At 39.1% G+C, this 16,274-nt stretch overlaps 1 protein-coding gene across 1 annotated transcript in view; it reads right to left on the bottom strand.

Annotated features, from left to right (window-relative positions):
• Nucleotides 1–16,274, bottom strand: part of FBLN5 (fibulin 5) — a 43,717-nt gene that overhangs the window by 11,756 nt on the left and 15,687 nt on the right. The window contains exon 5 of the mRNA XM_009904816.2: nt 3,118–3,240. Within this exon, the coding sequence (XP_009903118.1) occupies nt 3,118–3,240 (123 nt within the window). The remainder of the gene's footprint in view (nt 1–3,117; nt 3,241–16,274) is intronic.

Genomic DNA, 16,274 nt, shown 5'->3' with positions numbered 1-16,274 from the left:
ATGCAGGTACAAAGCAGCAAACAGTACCAGTAACATGGAAATGATTCAGCCTGCTTGGATCTAACAGCCAGACTTTAAGGTGTTCAGATCTGAAGTTATAGGTTATAATACATCTCTCTACCCAGTAGAACAAAATAATTTTGCCCACAGCTGACATCTATCAATGTCCTACAAACTGATTGTCATTGCTGCATTCTTCATCTTAATGTGATGTCATAAAGAAGCCCAAAATCAATTCCTTTAAGCAGCTACCTTGAAGGATACCTCATAGCTGCCCAGCCCATCAGCACAAGCACAGCCAATGCTGCAGCAAAGGTTTGTCAGAATCAAGATGGAAACTTTTCTGACCTCCACACATACCAAAGCTACTCACTAGAAACCCATCATTTGTTACTAAATACTTTTTTCTTTCTTCTTCTTCTGCTAGACTTCTTCTATAAAGTCTTCCTCCCTCCCCCCCCCAAATATTAACATTCACATTTTGTATCAATTTTTGACTGACAAGTGATAGATTTAAAAATGTAAACAGTAAATTAGTGCTAAAATAGCATTTTGGGCTGAATTGCACCTGACTGTTTTAAGCACAAGAAAATGCTTTAAGACATGTATGATGTCTAGAAGAATTTTGCTTCTGTACTGAGAACTGGAATGAAACATCTGGAGTAGTTATCCATTCCAAGTCTTTACATTTCCTCTGGTGCCCACTGGCTTTTGACTTAGGGACATTTTATAATGCCTATGCTCAAAGCTTTAAAGTTAAGTTTGTGCAGTAGAAAACTGAGAGTATTATCTCCAGTCAGTTTGCCACAAGGAGCAAGGCAGGAAGGCACAGATTTTGTGAAATGACCCCTGCCATAGGTTCCAAAACAGGCGAAAATCAAAATGACAGCATTCTCCCTGTGGTTCACATGTTGGCATGAATCCCAGCAGTTCACTATTGGTTAGCCAAATCGACTGCTTCCTGGTTTAGTATTAAATATTAAGAACGTGTTGAAAAACTGAATGCTTGAACATTTACATGGTGTGGTAATACCATAAAAACAATAATGTTGTGGATCTGCTGTGGAAGTGGCTACATCCTGCAATTCAAATTTATATTCTTGGCCCCATTGGGGAAGTTTTATCATATTAAGTCTCAGGAAACCATTCTGAAAACGTCAAAAGTCTTGGAAATCCTCCCTCTGTAAAACAGCAAGGAAACTGACACTAATTTTAACCCTTGTAAGCTTTTATTTCCCACTGCATTCTAAATATCAAGATGACCTAGTGTCCAGAGTCAGCTATGGTAGGCACATCAGCAGCAGGCCTGGGCCAGATCCTGAATAAAAGTGGCATGGGTTGTAAATAAATGAATACCTCATTTTACTAACACAATATGGTACTCTAAATAGATGATTTGCCTCTTGCAGGACTATTATCTCAGGAGTGCTTCACTTTGAGGATAAGGACTTTTACAGGGCTTCTTGTGGTTGGGCTGTGTGGATACTGCTGTACTGGCTCCTCCTGTATAAACTCTACTGGGATAATTACAACAGATAGAAGTGTAGCTTTCTAATTGTGGTTTACTAGCAGTGCATCAAAAGAGTCTCTCTAAAATCCAGCCCAGCCAGCCCTCTGATTACAGCAAGTAGTCTTTCACTGCTTTATGCCAGCAAAAATAATTTGTCCAAGACTGGTGGAAAGTATGGAAAACAGAGACTTTTTTGACACTTAGGTAACAATATAGCAACTCTAAACATATTTTGCTTTTTGTCTTTGATTCCCCCTGTAAAAATAATCTCGCTTAATTGAGCAACACTGGGTTGTTATTGCCTCTTTTAAAGAGCCTAAGCAGATACTTGAATCCGTTCAGAATGCAGAAACTTTAGTTCTCTGGTATATCCATCAAGTAGTAAAATACTTTAGATTCACATCCAAGTTCTGAATGCTGCATACAACCCTTTCATTGGGGCCATAACTGGGAGAAGTAGATGGGTAATAAAACAGATGATGCACAGCAAATTCCTACTCACTGCCCTCCCTCATCTCCATCCTATCACATATGCCTCTACAAATCCCAGCACAAGAATTTTTTTTTCAAAAGAGGAGGATTCTCAGAGATTAAAGAAGTCTCAGAGGGACTGGAGGCTTCATATCCTTGGGGAACTACAAGACAGTAACTCCCCAAAATTACTATGGATATGTAGACTCAGCTTGTGCGAGGTTCAGCTCTGTGCCTGCCAGGTGAGTTCACAGTAGCTCTTTGCAGTAGCTGGGAAAGCAGCTGTGGTCAGTCCTTCACTGCAGTTGGTTCTGGGGAGAAGAAAGCTGGAAAATAACTAGAGAGGCTTCAGGGATGAATGATGGTCCAGCTCTGCAGAGCTGGCATCAAACAGCCTTCACCGAAGGGACAAAAACAGTAATCATCAAACTCTGAAAAAAAAAATTACAAAATGTGTATCCTATCTCCTAGGTCCTATCTGCATACCTAAAATTCATGTCTACTTCATCATATCAAGTGAAGAGAATGTGCTGGAGAGCAGGGGAGCTGGAGAGTTTTCCTGTGCTGTTTATTAAGGGATGTTTGGTCAGGTTTTGTTGGGGTTTGTTTGTTTGTTTGTTTTTCACCAGGGCTGAGCTCAAAAGAAGAAAGGGGCATTGCTGCAAGAAAAACAATAAAATTGAAATGAGGCTGCTTGGAAGTTGATAAAATGGTATCCAGTTCAGAGCAAAAGGGTCATTTGGATCTAGGGATTTACTGGCCTGTTTCATGGTATCAAATACTGATTCCTTTGCATCCACGCTCACAGAGTGTAAAAGACAGGTCTGTTTGGGAATGGATCTTATTGTATATTTGCTTGTGATTGTTCTTACATGAAAGGGAATCCTTTGGGCTGGGAATATGAAAATCCCATGTGTTAAATGGCTGTGAGTCATGTAGCATTTACATCTACATTTTTGTTCTGTGAGGCATGTCTCTGCCAGGCATGCCACTGGCACTTACAAAGATGAAAGTCAGCTTCCCTGTAGCCAAAGGTTTAACCGTGTACTTGACAGAGATGCTCAGTGACATTATTTCAGCTATTCACATACACACATACACAGATGCCCAAATACCCCATCACATGAGGTTTTTACCTAAACATTGGCCTTCTAACAGCCAGTAGCCTTCAGTGCACGAACAGGTATAGCCCCCTTCAGTATTTATGCAGATCTGGGTGGGATTACACTGGTGAGAATCTGAAGCGCATTCGTCCACATCTGTAACACAGAATCACAGAAAGAAAATATTAGAAATGGCAACAACAAAAGATTGTTCCCACCTACAGGGACTTCCATTCACAGAGTACACCAACTCTGTGTGAGGAGCCAAAGCCTAGTGGAGTAGAACCTGAAGCAAAAGTCATAACACTAAATGTCTGAGGACAGTGAGAACTGAGGGTGCTCATGAAATATCTCCTTTTTGCAGATGATGCGGTGTTTCTCAGATCTCCTCAAGAAAGGGGTCACATTACCTCAAGAATTTTATTATTTCCAGGTTTGCTTTGTCACTTAACTGGGATTTCCATGCTACAGGGCAGTGTTCAGCCCTGAGGAAAGGTTGCTGAAAGGGCAATATAAGCCCACACCTTTACCTGACAAAAAAAAAATATATATATGTATGCTTTCCTGGAATCAATTTCCTGACAATAAAACTTTTTTTTTTTTTTAACCATCCATATTATTTTTAGTGTATTTGGGTTTTTATTACAACCCCTTAGGGTGTTCTTGTTGTGGGCTTAATTTTTTTATTTTATTTCTTATTTATTGCAAAGAAGGTGAATAGCATTCCTACATTTATGTAAGCCAGGACCCTGGAACCTAACTGATTAAAAATGCCTTTCAGAGTCAGAAGTTCATTTTGAATCCCTCCTTGCTCAATCTCTTCCCTGATGTTTCTGGCATTGAGTTTGCCTCTAGATGTCAGAAATAGAAATATCAAAAGATAAATTGTGTAATTTTTTTCAGCCAACTCAGATATCTCTGTTTTATTTATTGATACCAAAATTATTTTTTATTCCAGCATGCTGTGCACTGGCCTTTGCTGAAGTGATATGTCAACTCCCTTGATCCTCTCCTCATTCTTATTAACCCAGACTATGTTGTGTCATGAGTGAAGTATCTCACAAATGCACTGGGCTGGAGCAGACAGCAGAGGGCAGGAATTATGGGTCAGTATCTGTCCTTGAGGCACCTTGTACAGCCAGGCAGCTGTAAAATCCCAATAGTCACAAAATAACTGATCTAGTCTGCCACAGCAGCATATTTAACGTTTTCATATATATAAATAAATAATTCAATACATATTATATATATATGGAGAGAGTCTAGAGTTCTTGCCAACATCCATATCAGAACAGTTTATGGTGAGCCAAAGCTGGTAAGGTAACAAGAACAGCACAATTAGAGGTAATTAAGTCTGTCTGAAATTGGTTCCCACATATTTATTGGCAAAACGGTCAAGGAAGTGGGAAAATGGTAAGATAACAAGTCTAGACTATATAAGTACATAAACACGTTGTTCAGTTCAGCTATTGCTTCTGCAGTCGGGCTACAAATTCTGGATCCTCCCTTCATATAGCATATCACACATAATTAGTAGTATTTCAACACAGATTTTATCTAACCATAAATTTAATAAGAATAGCGTTAATATTTTCTAGATGAAAAAGCTTTCAATTTGCCATGTCTGCGTATTGCTTTAGGAGCGAGACCTTGGGATCTGGCCAATTCTGCTGTTTCTAGCTTATCATGAGCTTAAAGAAGGACATTTTAATTTTCCATGCTCCATGCTTCCCAGAGTATTAATAGATAAAGCACAGTGTAGACATAGTGCAGGTCAGGGTCTTACCACCACGCATGGTAGAAATGCTGTTTGAAGGTTGTATGTTCTCCAGTCTTCTGTAGTGCATCTTTCTTGCAGAGGTATAACATGTATCCTTCACCAAAAGCAACAACAGGTGGCTACAAGATCAGTTTTGTTCCCGAATCACCTTTGTAGAAGTTGCATGAGCACCAGTACTCCAGAAAAGTAAGATGTTGGTTCTCTTTTCTTTACTAGCTACCAAGCAGAATTTTTTGCTTACTCCCAGTCTTCAACTTTTGTGGTGCCATTTGAGACATATTTCCATTTGAACACAATTTTTTCACAAAGGCTACCTGTGGCGTTTCTGCTGTTCTTAGAAACCTCTGCAGACCACCCTGTCTCCCTGCATTTTACACCAAATAATGCTTCACTAACATTATTAATGAAGTTTTGTGCAACCAGCAGGACTGCTCAATAGAAGGGTAACACATGTGATCAAGAGGTCCCCGAGATGCAGTTTTCTAGGGACTAGAAGAGTGCCTCATATTCAGAATAACTTGTGTTGTAGTCTTCACCATGGAAAGAAATACCACAATGTGTTGTCTGAGCCCCAAAATAAAGTCTAATCGGAACAGAAGAGTTACTAAAGCGAAGCAAGCTAGCAAGAAACACTAGAAACACCATTGCCACCATTCAGGGTGTTAACAGATCATGATATTTGATGATTTCAGCCTCAGTACCATAAAAATATCGGATGATGCCACCCATCACTTACATCCAAGGATAGTTTTCACTATACTTAACCTGCTTTTAGAACCTTTCAGTGCCAAGATCCTTAGAAAACATTACCTGAATCCCAAAAGCAATTACAGGTTTTACTAATTGCTAATGTTATTGAATGCCTCTGCTAGATTGCTTGATTTTGGCAAGATTACTCAGGCTATGGCTACATGAAGGACTGCCATGAGGTGAACTAGGAAGCAAGTACAGACTGGATCTGTTGTCAATGAAAGCAGAAAAAGGTACATGTCAATTACTATGTAGGATGGAAACTGCCACAGTGATCACACTATAACTCGTGTGCTGAGAATTGAACCGGTGGGCACTCATCTTTGCTCTTCATCTTCCACTGCACTGCTTCCTACTTGAAAAATGGGGATAAAATCTCTGTCATAGTCTGGCCTCCCTCACTGTTTAGCTGGGCCTGTCCTCTTGTATACAGAGACAGTTTGAAATTAGTCCATTTTTATTTGAAGTCTTCCAATTCCAATACAAATCAAACTGTACTATGAAGCCCTGCAATGTCCCACTGGCAGAAGTTAGAAATCCAAACCAAAACTAAAATTTTACCTGAATTAAAAACAATTAGCTTTATTACTTCCCATCAGAGAGCAATGTCATGGCCCATGCAGACCACTGTTCTCTGCCTCCTAAGAAATACAATCTAGAACATACACAGAGCCTCGTGACTAGAAGTCATATGTATTAAAGATCCTTGGTTTACTGAGCAAATGAGAGAATAGGTAGGTGGTATCTCCATATAGATGTCAGGAAACCCTTGGTGCAAGAGTCTGAGCACAAATGCTACAAAATTAACCACATCCCTCTCTCTGAGCTCAGTGTGCCTGCCTTAAAAAAATATGGCTATGAAGGTTTGATCTAGGAAACCTGGTGTGTGATATTCTGTTTACTTGACATTTTGACAGAGGTGAGGTGGCTGAGGCAATGGTGTTTCATTCGGGGATTGGAAGGGTGGAGAAAGTAGGGGTTTATATTTCTAGTTGACTTTTATGGGATGTGATGTGCTGATGATTTGTTTTTATTGGTACAGCTTGTATTTTTAATGGATGGCAGGATGCCTGGTGACTGGATAAATATCATTTGCAATGTCAAAATAAATAAATGAACTAATTGTATTTAGCATGTAAATTACTGGCTTTGAGTTTTATTATCTGTAAAAGCTAGCAGAAACCTTCATGGGTTCTTTAGCATTGAGCCACATGATAGAGCAATGAACAACATTGTAAATTTATTGCCCATCAACTTAAAAGAAATTAGATAATTTAAAAGCTATGCATTAAAACAAAAAGAAGCATATTAATATAGTCAGAATAAAAACTTAGATGTCAAACTGCAACACAACAATGCATCTCACCAGGTAGGCTAATCCTTATTAGAAGACTTAGTGATCTTTTACGATGTCTCATGTCCACAAAGAACACAGGAATAAGATCACTCTCATTTGCATCAATAAACCACAGCACAAGAAGAAAATCAAGACTCTAATCCATTAAATTAGGACTAGACATATTCAATACTGCTCAAACAAAAGAGGCTAAAACTAGGAGATCAGAAATCTCAAAAGAGAATATGTTGAGTCATTCTGTGAGTGTCTACAAGATCCTAAGGATCTGTGTTTTGGTCTGCTGTTTCCCACATTTGAAATAAAATGCAGAGAATCACAAGCTGGTGAAGTTAAGAACTAAAAATTGAACAGAAGTCTTATTTTAAAGGAATTTGCTAGGTATGGAGGGCTCATTTGAAAGTGCATTTCAAGGCAGACAAACACAAGGTCATATGTCAGGAATGAAAAATGTTGGTCATGAAAATGAGTCTGGAATGATAAAGATAGTCACTTGAACATGAACTTTTCCTGACACAGAATTGCTGAAAGGATAAGCATAAACATGAGAGCAGAGTAGACACAGGAAATTGCTCTTACCACTGTATATTGCATAAGTAAAATAATTACTGAAATACATTTCTAGTGTCAACACTTCAAAAAGTTTTATGGCAAAGAGATCAGCAAAACTCCAAAGAACAACTCCAAGTCACAATAAATTTGTCTCGGCACAAGATAATGCTCCACTTAATAGACTATTTTAGAAAAGTTTCAAGGGATATTTGCCTATGATCTATAAACATCTTCACCAAGACAAACTTTTGCTAGCTGAAGATGGTCAGTAAAGCTAGCAAAAGACAACGGGAAAAAAGTCAGTGTTTCAGAGGCAAGTTAAAAATAAGGTACAAATTTCAGTATTACCACCAACTAACCATGAAAAAGCATAATAAAACACATGGTAGATGCTCCCTTACTTTAGGGCCTTATACCTGAACAGTATTTCTTCTTTGAAGTATGCTATAGCAAAAAGATGTGTGCTTGAAACACTAATTGCTTAGTAAAGTTCTGTGGCCTCTGTTACACACAAAAAAAATACAGATTATGTGGTCAAACTGGTGTCTTAAGGTCTTTATTGAATTATTTAACATTATTCAACGTTTACTCACATTTACCTATATCCACAACCACTTGAGGTTTTCTGCTTACCTTACATCTTTTTTTCATTTCCTAGGCTATTAGGACATCTATCTTGGCCAGTGAAACTACTGAAAATGGGGATAGGAATGTGTGAAGTTACTCCAAGTGATTTCTCCTTTGCAAAGATTTAAATGTACATGTGTGATTTATCAATAAATAATGTTGATTGTAGCTTCAATAAAAGTTTGGAAAACTTAGAAAATGTGGATAACATTCTTATGCTAGAAGATGATTCAGCCTAAAGATGTTAGGCATGCCAACTGCCTTTCTTTCGAGACACAAAGAATGATTGCATCTTCATGAAGCATGAAACAAGATAAAGAGGAAGCATTCAAGACAATCTATTGAGTCAAAGAGGACTAAACTGCATGTTAGGGGAAGTGGACATGCAGGAAGAAGGAGGTTGTTGGTAAGCTAAGTGAGATGGAAACTCAGCAGATAAAGCCATCAGAGTAGAGAACTGGAAGCATCTGACCACTGGAAGGTGATGTTCAAAAACTAATCATGACACTGTCTTTCTTCTGCTCAGAAAAAAACCCAAAAGGTCTTTGTGCAAAAACAGGACTTCATGCCTTAAAGAATACATCAGGAAACTGTACAGTCCTTAAGATCAGCTCATCAGTGCAGAAGCAATGTTAGAGTCCTTCAGAAAAAGACTTTCTTGATAAAAAGCTACTTCTTTAAATAAAAGTTAAATGAATTGATGAAGTTTACTTTGCTTTTTGTGAGCTGTGATTACATATCACATGACAAAGTAAATACATGTGGAGAGATTACTAAAGAAGTTCCTTCTGAAGGAGATGATTTGCACCTGTCACTTCAGGAACAAGGGAGACTATTGTCCATCCAATGATGCTGAAAATGGTTGGATCTATGACTCCACAAGTGTGGTCCATGCTCAGGGTGTTGTGATTGTTCCATTCCCTCCATTGTCATGTTAGCTGTCAGCATGACAATGCCCCTAGCAGAGAGGTATCATGCAAGGACATGGACTTACCATATGAGTTACAACCACATTCTTGAAGACCTTGGCTTCTAGAAGAGAAACTTTGCTTGGACTCTGTACTCAGAGGGAAGCCAATGTGGACAGCAGATTTCCAAGACAATATGCTGTTGGCAATGTGTGCTGCTTCACAGATGGACTGTTACATTTTGTTCTATTTGGAACATATTTAGCATGCATTACTTCCTTTCTTAAGTAATGAACTCTGATAATCATGCCACAAATTTCTGTGGGTCACAGTAGTAGATACGTCTGCGTTTCCTTCTTTTGATCAACCATTGACAAAAGTGGGTATGTTTTTTATGTGAGAGTCATTACCACTGTGGGATTCAACACAGTAAGGCTGAAGATTAATTTGATGACTGTGAGAGCATAGTTCCTGCAGGCTGAAAAAAGTTTGCCATGGAAAGTCTTCTTCCCCCTTTTACTAGGAGGTGTGGGTAGTTTTGGAGTCCTACTTCTTTATTTTACTCTGCCTCTATTTTAGTCCAGCTTTTGTACCACCACCATCTCAGGAGCTCACTCCATTCTCAAAATACAAAGTTCTTGCAGAGAGGCTCAAGGCTGCAAGCTTATCCCAGGATCTCTGCTCAAACACTGAAGCTCACTCAGTCATTTATAACCCTTGGGGCTCCATTTTAAAATAATAGCAAGATTAGATGTCTGTCTTTTATAGGAATAATTGCAGGCCAGGACTAAACATCCGAGCTCAGTAACATAAGTATCAGTTCCAAGATTACTTGGAACAGAGCACTTTCCCTAAACTTCTCCCCATTCCTTATTTGGACACTGAGAAATAATTTCCTCAGTAGTAGATTTTTACTCAGTGAAATCACATGTTTTCTCAAAACTTTTTTTCTCAAGATAATTACATTTGATAAGACAAGGGAAGAAATAACAATGCCACATTCCTAAAGTGCAGATTGGAGCCAAATTCAAACTGCTGCTGTGTGGGGTCAGTGTTTTTTTTCCAGGGATAACTGACCCTGCTGAGCTTGAACATAATCCAAGATCAACTCTCTAAACACCTGTTTAATTGCATATTTCAGTGTCTGAGCATGGGTTGTTCATTGCTGAATCAATTTTTTATCTGCATCCCATATGCATTGTTATTGATTGATTGATAAACAAGGATGAAAGTGTTTGTTCATTTCTTTTTCTCTCTTTTTTTTTTTTTTCTTTTTTCTTTCACATAGATGGTCAGCCTGGAAGTGTGAGGCATGGATCTGTAATGCTGCTGCTTCTGCCTGGTATGAAAATTGCTCAACATGTGTCACAGGTTCTAGATCTCCTGCCAGCTATCTGAGTATTTTCTTAGCTAGCACACTAACATTACTCAAAGATGACAAACAACGACTAAACTGTGAGAAGATATTGCTGTTTGAGCACAGTTCTAGTCCTGATTTTGTGACTGAGGTTTGTACAATGGCCATGCAGATATGTGCAGAGCAGGGGGACAAAAGGGGCAGCTGCCTCATCCTCTTCTACTCAGAATAGCCCTATGCAAGGTTTATACATTTGGCATCACTTGTGTGACCACAGATCCTCACTTCCACCAATTCCTGGGGCTCCCTATTAGTACGAAATCACACCTGATTTTGTGGACTATTCCCAGTGTCCCATGAGAGCTTTTACACAAATGCACAATCTGCATGTTAATCCTGGGATCATAAATGAGGCAAATTACTGCTTTCATCTAAAGGCTTTGCTTAAACATGGAAATTCATGGACTGGAGTGTAACTGTACTCTCTGGATCCATGATTTCCTGTTGCAGGTTCTGCACATTTTATGAAATCTATGGTCAGTGTATGTGATTTGGGAATCTCAGTTATCTCTCCACTGCACTTACACAATTTCAAGTAGCTGTGGTACAGCAAAACAAGAATGACCCAACTAGCCTGCTGGAGCAGGATAGAGATGTGTTAGGATCCCACTGATGACACTGAACCTGCTGACTTAGGAGGCACCAAACAGTTGCTGCTCAACACAGCTTCATCAGCAGGAAACATTTTTCAGCTGGGATGTTACTGTTGTACTTTCTCAAAAGTACCTATTTTGTATGCTACACTGAGATCTCCTGGAATGGTGGTGAGAATTTAACTGAGAAGACTCCCAGCTGCTGGGAGGTTATGCAAGTGACACTTTTTATATGGACATGAAAAAGATGTGCAGTCAGAGCCAGGAAATGCACACTAAGAAATTAAAGGCCATTTCTAGCAAAAAGTCCTTGCAGTCCTCCCTTTGCTGCATGATATGAAATAGTCTCATGCAAGAACCTCTAGAGGGCCTTATAAAATTTCACAGAAGGGGAGCAGAACCATTAACATAGAGACAGTGAGTTTTCCATGGCTGAATTGTATGTTTTCTCTGCAATTCTATGTGATAGTTTAAGACGACTCTGTGAGAAGGAATATATTTAAAATATAGAAGTTTAAAGCACTCTTTATAAAGCTTTTAAACATATCTGTGATATCTTATTGGCTTCTCCTCCAAAAAATTCTTTTAAAGACTTTTCTGTAAGGGTACAGAGCATGAGAGAACTAAAATAAGAGAACTGCTATTTGCACTTTCACACCCTGAGGAGCTTTGAGAAATCACTAGCACAAATAGTCCAGCCAACTGGTTTAGCCAACTGGTGGTCAGTTTACATTTCCTCTAATAAGTGAACTTCTTGACCATACATTTTAACTGAGTCATTAAGGACTCATTTTCCTATTCTTTTGGCAGGCTAAAGAGGTCTGAGACTGTGAATAGACCACAGTAACTAGTGAAGAGGAGAACAGCTCTGCTTTTAACACAGCAAAAGAAACTGATCCAAATGGATCCAGAAATTAAAACTTCAATGAAAAATAAAGGAATGCAAATATCCACCTGCAGGATATAACAGAAACTATTATTGGAAGGGCTGCTTCTTCCATTAAAATGCAGCCACTTCAGATGTGGAACATGACAAAAGCTTTGACCATTGCTCAGGCATCCAGTGCAGAGCCTCTAGACTCAACACCTATGTCACTAGTCTGCCTGAGTGAAGCCACAAACTCTGCAGGGAGTGGGAGTTAGAAGTCCTTCTTGGGAAGGGAGAGTTTCACTTCTCTGCTCATGGCAGCAACCATTTCCAGCTGTTCTGGAAACTGTCATGACTGACCACAAAGAGAGCACTTTGCTTGGCACTAAAGGTATTGGGGAGCTTATCAGAGGATAAAAGTGTTTTTCATATTTTGTGTGAGTTTCAAATCTGTCCATCTGACTGCATGCCTTATAACAATCTCAAAAGCACCATAAAGCCAAGGTAAAAATGTTAGCACCTTTTGGGCTCTTCTGTAAGCAGAGAATGGGTAGTGGACAAAAGCCAGAGGAGAAGAAAAATATTTGAGAATTACCTTCTGCAGATACTGGCTTCCAGGCTCAGACAGCTGTGTCCTCATTACTGTTAATAGAAAAGAGCTATGCATGTTGGGCAACATTCCTTTTTGAGTGTATACAACGCAAGCCATCTCTTTATTTCTGTGGTGGTGATCATTGGAAAATGCCTATAATCCCTCCTCAAATAACTGGCTTTAACTCAGATTTGGCATTCACTGTTTTATAATGACTGAACCCATTTGCTTGCAATGTTCCAAAAATTGCCACCAGCCAGCTGGGTTGCAAACCTTCCTGGATAAATGAAAATTGTGTGGCTATGGGAGTTTTACTTTGTTCCAATTAGTGTGTGATGTGGATGTCTACTGGCAGTTCTCCTGCTCTCCTTACTCTCAGTTCATAGCTCCCTGGAAAAATAGGTGTTTCCTCTCAAAGAGCCTTTTCCTTTTCTTTCTCTCTCATCATTTTAAACCTCATTCAGTTACCTTTAATGCATAATCTAAGAAAGAATCTTTCAAGATTTGTGAAATAACGAGATGATAAGCCCTCAAAGCAAATGCACTGAGCCTTTAGAGGCAGAAGGTTATGTTTTGTTTAGACCCAAAAATTGCCAGTTTTGAGCAGGACCATGACAAGTTCTGGATGGTTGTGAAACTCACAGGCAGCACCAGATGTGAGGCAGAAACTGCAGCAAACAAAATTTCTAATAAAAGTTACCTAACACTTGTAGGAGTCCTGACACCTGCCTGTCAATCAATAAATCAATTAACATAAAGGCAGATCTTCTGTACTGCTCTAAAGATCTTACAGCACTTTAAAATTAGTGGTAAAACTTAAAGTCTGTGTGGTTCTCCTGGGTTTAGCTAGGATAGGGTTAAGGGTTTGATTTTTGCTTTTTTTTTCTTCACAAGGGCTGGGAAGGACCACAGCCAAGACAGCTCCTGAACCAATATGACTGGGAGAACTGCTTGTGAAGACAACAGGAATCTGCTGCACACTAGATAAAATGTTTGTATTGCAGATTAGTTGTAAACCTTGTTAGTAGTGCAGTTCATCACGGCAGCAATATTTTGTATCTCTGCTTATAGAAACCACGTTCACACTGAGCATTTCCAAGCCAAATCATTCAATTCCAAGCAATCTTGCCTGAAAAAAACATGTTCTGTTTAGGTGACTAAAAAACCAAAGTAGTAGTAAATGAATAAACAAACCAGCAATGTTCACAACCAGCAGGAACATTTCATGTCTGTGGTTATTCCTGGAGCAAACTCTGGCCCTTATGCTCCAGAAGGCATGTCCCAGTGAATTTTCCATCATGTGGGCCTACTCTAGGGAAAATCTAAATTACTAGTTTGTTTTTTACTTTTCCTTTAGTAACCTTCCTTTGTACTTTATGAGTCTCCAAAGACTTCAGACTGTGTTTAATTCAGCATTTCATATCCCTCCCCAGGTCAGAATGAACGGCCTGTGGATGGATCATGTATTTCTGGAATGGTTTCATGTCCCAAGATTCTAGGTGTCAGCTTGACATTTTGTTGGAGCAGGGTGTGATGGTATTTTGTATCTTGTGATGATATACACCCCTAGTCAGCTTCAGAAAGCACATGACCTGCTGGGCCATTGATAGATATACCACAAATTTTTAGCTGCTAATTACATTTAGAGGCGTTCTCCTGTCCACATAGGACACACCTATGCCATAGCTCTCTGGGTTCAAATCTACATTTAGGTTTGAGAAATTGCTTGATGAATATGCAGATAAAATGTTCACATTTTTTCAATTAAATTCATAAGCATTGTCAGAAGTCTTATGTGTAAGCTGTAGAAAAAAAGCCTTACTCTCTAATGGCATTTTTCATCTCTGACTAGTTAAACCTCTTGAAAATACCAATGAGTCAAGAAAAAAATAATCTAAAAAATCACTTATTTAATGGAAAATTTTGTCTTAAAATGCAATGAATAACACAATACAGGTTTTACAAGCCTATCTCTTCAAATAGCACTGATTTAGTGGAGAGGATTATCTCCTTCCTAAAGCTGGCAAGCTTTTCAGATGACTGCATCAAAGCAACAGATAGCTGTCAGTGCACAGTTCTGGGCTATTCTGTCACAAAATCAGCTCTGCTTTTAATTAAAATAATTTCAATCTGCTTCTGAATTAAAGCTCCAGATGCAGCACTTAGTGATTTACTGGCAAGAAGTGGTGTATGTATTGCTGCAGTCTGTCTTTGAAATACGTGAACATAATCCAAGGCTGCTCCAGCCTATGCCAGGATTGGGATTCCCCACGGGGGTTGCAATACCAGGAAATTAGCAGCCCCTGCTATTGCTTTCAGACCACATCCCCTCTCCCTGGCCCGGTTCCTGCTCCAGCAAGGAGTGGTAGTCTGGCAAATTGACTGCACTGATCCAAGATTCTTCCTTCAGAAAGGGGATGTCATGCTACCTGTTGAAGCTATCTCAGCTTTGCCTTGCTCCACTACAGGGACAAAACCTGTTATTTAATGGGTGGGAGTTCTTACCCATGCTATGAACTTTTTTCTGCAGAATTGAATAAAGCAAACTCTTTTCTTCTGTACCTCTGTGCACCCTAGAAGCTGGAAGTACATCAAAGGATGCAAAAGTACAGGAACTTAAAGAACTTAAAGATACCTGAGAGCACCTATCCCACCCCCAACTCTTGCAAGATGACTTCTTGCTAACAATTGTTCCAGGCATTTTTAAATGCTTCTGCTGATATGTTTTGTACTGTTCCTCCACTGCAACACACCTAGTGCATTCTTGTGTAACCTGATATGCTTCTACTGTCATAAAGGGCTTTACTATGTTTGGTCTGAAAGCAATTTTCCTTCATTTCAGCAAATTATACCCTATTTAGGAATAATCATTCTTTTGTACCATCCACCATATACAACTTCTACTTCTCTGACATTTACAATTCAAATTGCTGTCATTTTAGCCTAAGCTTTACAATATGTTTAATTAAATTAATTAAAGTCACACTCAATAATGCCCCAAATATGCTGTTGCTCTTTCCTGAGTTTACCATAAATTTATCTACATTTATCTGGTAGTAAATTACTTACAGTTAATATCAGTAAGTTGGATCCATTCTCAGCAGAACATATTGAAGGACTATCTCTGTTCTGGGATTCAGAAGTCTTAATAACACTGCCAGAAACTGTCCCATGCTATACTCCTTTTGACATGACTGCATTCTATGGTTCCTATTCCATCAGATGGCTATGTGTTAGGTTACATTTTCATCTACTGATGGGTTTCTAGTCCCTTTATTTCCTGACCACAACTGTAGGTTTTCTAGATTTCTGTGTATTACTGTTTGTACAATCTTCCCTTTCAGTGCACCTATGTTGAGGTTATACCACAAAACCAGTTAATGCCTTTAATCCAACCAGCAATTTACCAGCTCACCAGCTAATGCTTCATTTACTCAGGGGGCTGGATGGAAAACAAGAGGAAAAAACCCAACCAAAACCAAAGGAAATAAGCTCAAAACATTAGAACAAAGCAGGCATTACAATTTGTTTGGGGGGTGGAAAACAAAAGCAAGACCCCAAACAAACAATACTGTCAGTGTCAGACCAAGGAGTAGATCATAGAATCAACAAGGTTGGAAAAGACCTCAAAGATCATCAATTCCCACCTGTCACCCAACACCTTATGACTACTAAACCATGGCACCAAGTGCCACATCCAATCCCTTTTTGAACACCTCCAGGGACGGTGACTCCACCACCTTCCTGGG

Source organism: Dryobates pubescens, chromosome 5 (genome assembly GCF_014839835.1).
Source record: "Dryobates pubescens isolate bDryPub1 chromosome 5, bDryPub1.pri, whole genome shotgun sequence".
NCBI classification, from domain to species: domain Eukaryota; kingdom Metazoa; phylum Chordata; class Aves; order Piciformes; family Picidae; genus Dryobates; species Dryobates pubescens.
Note: the sequence above shows the minus strand (reverse complement) of the source record. Positions and strands in the feature narration are given on the sequence as shown.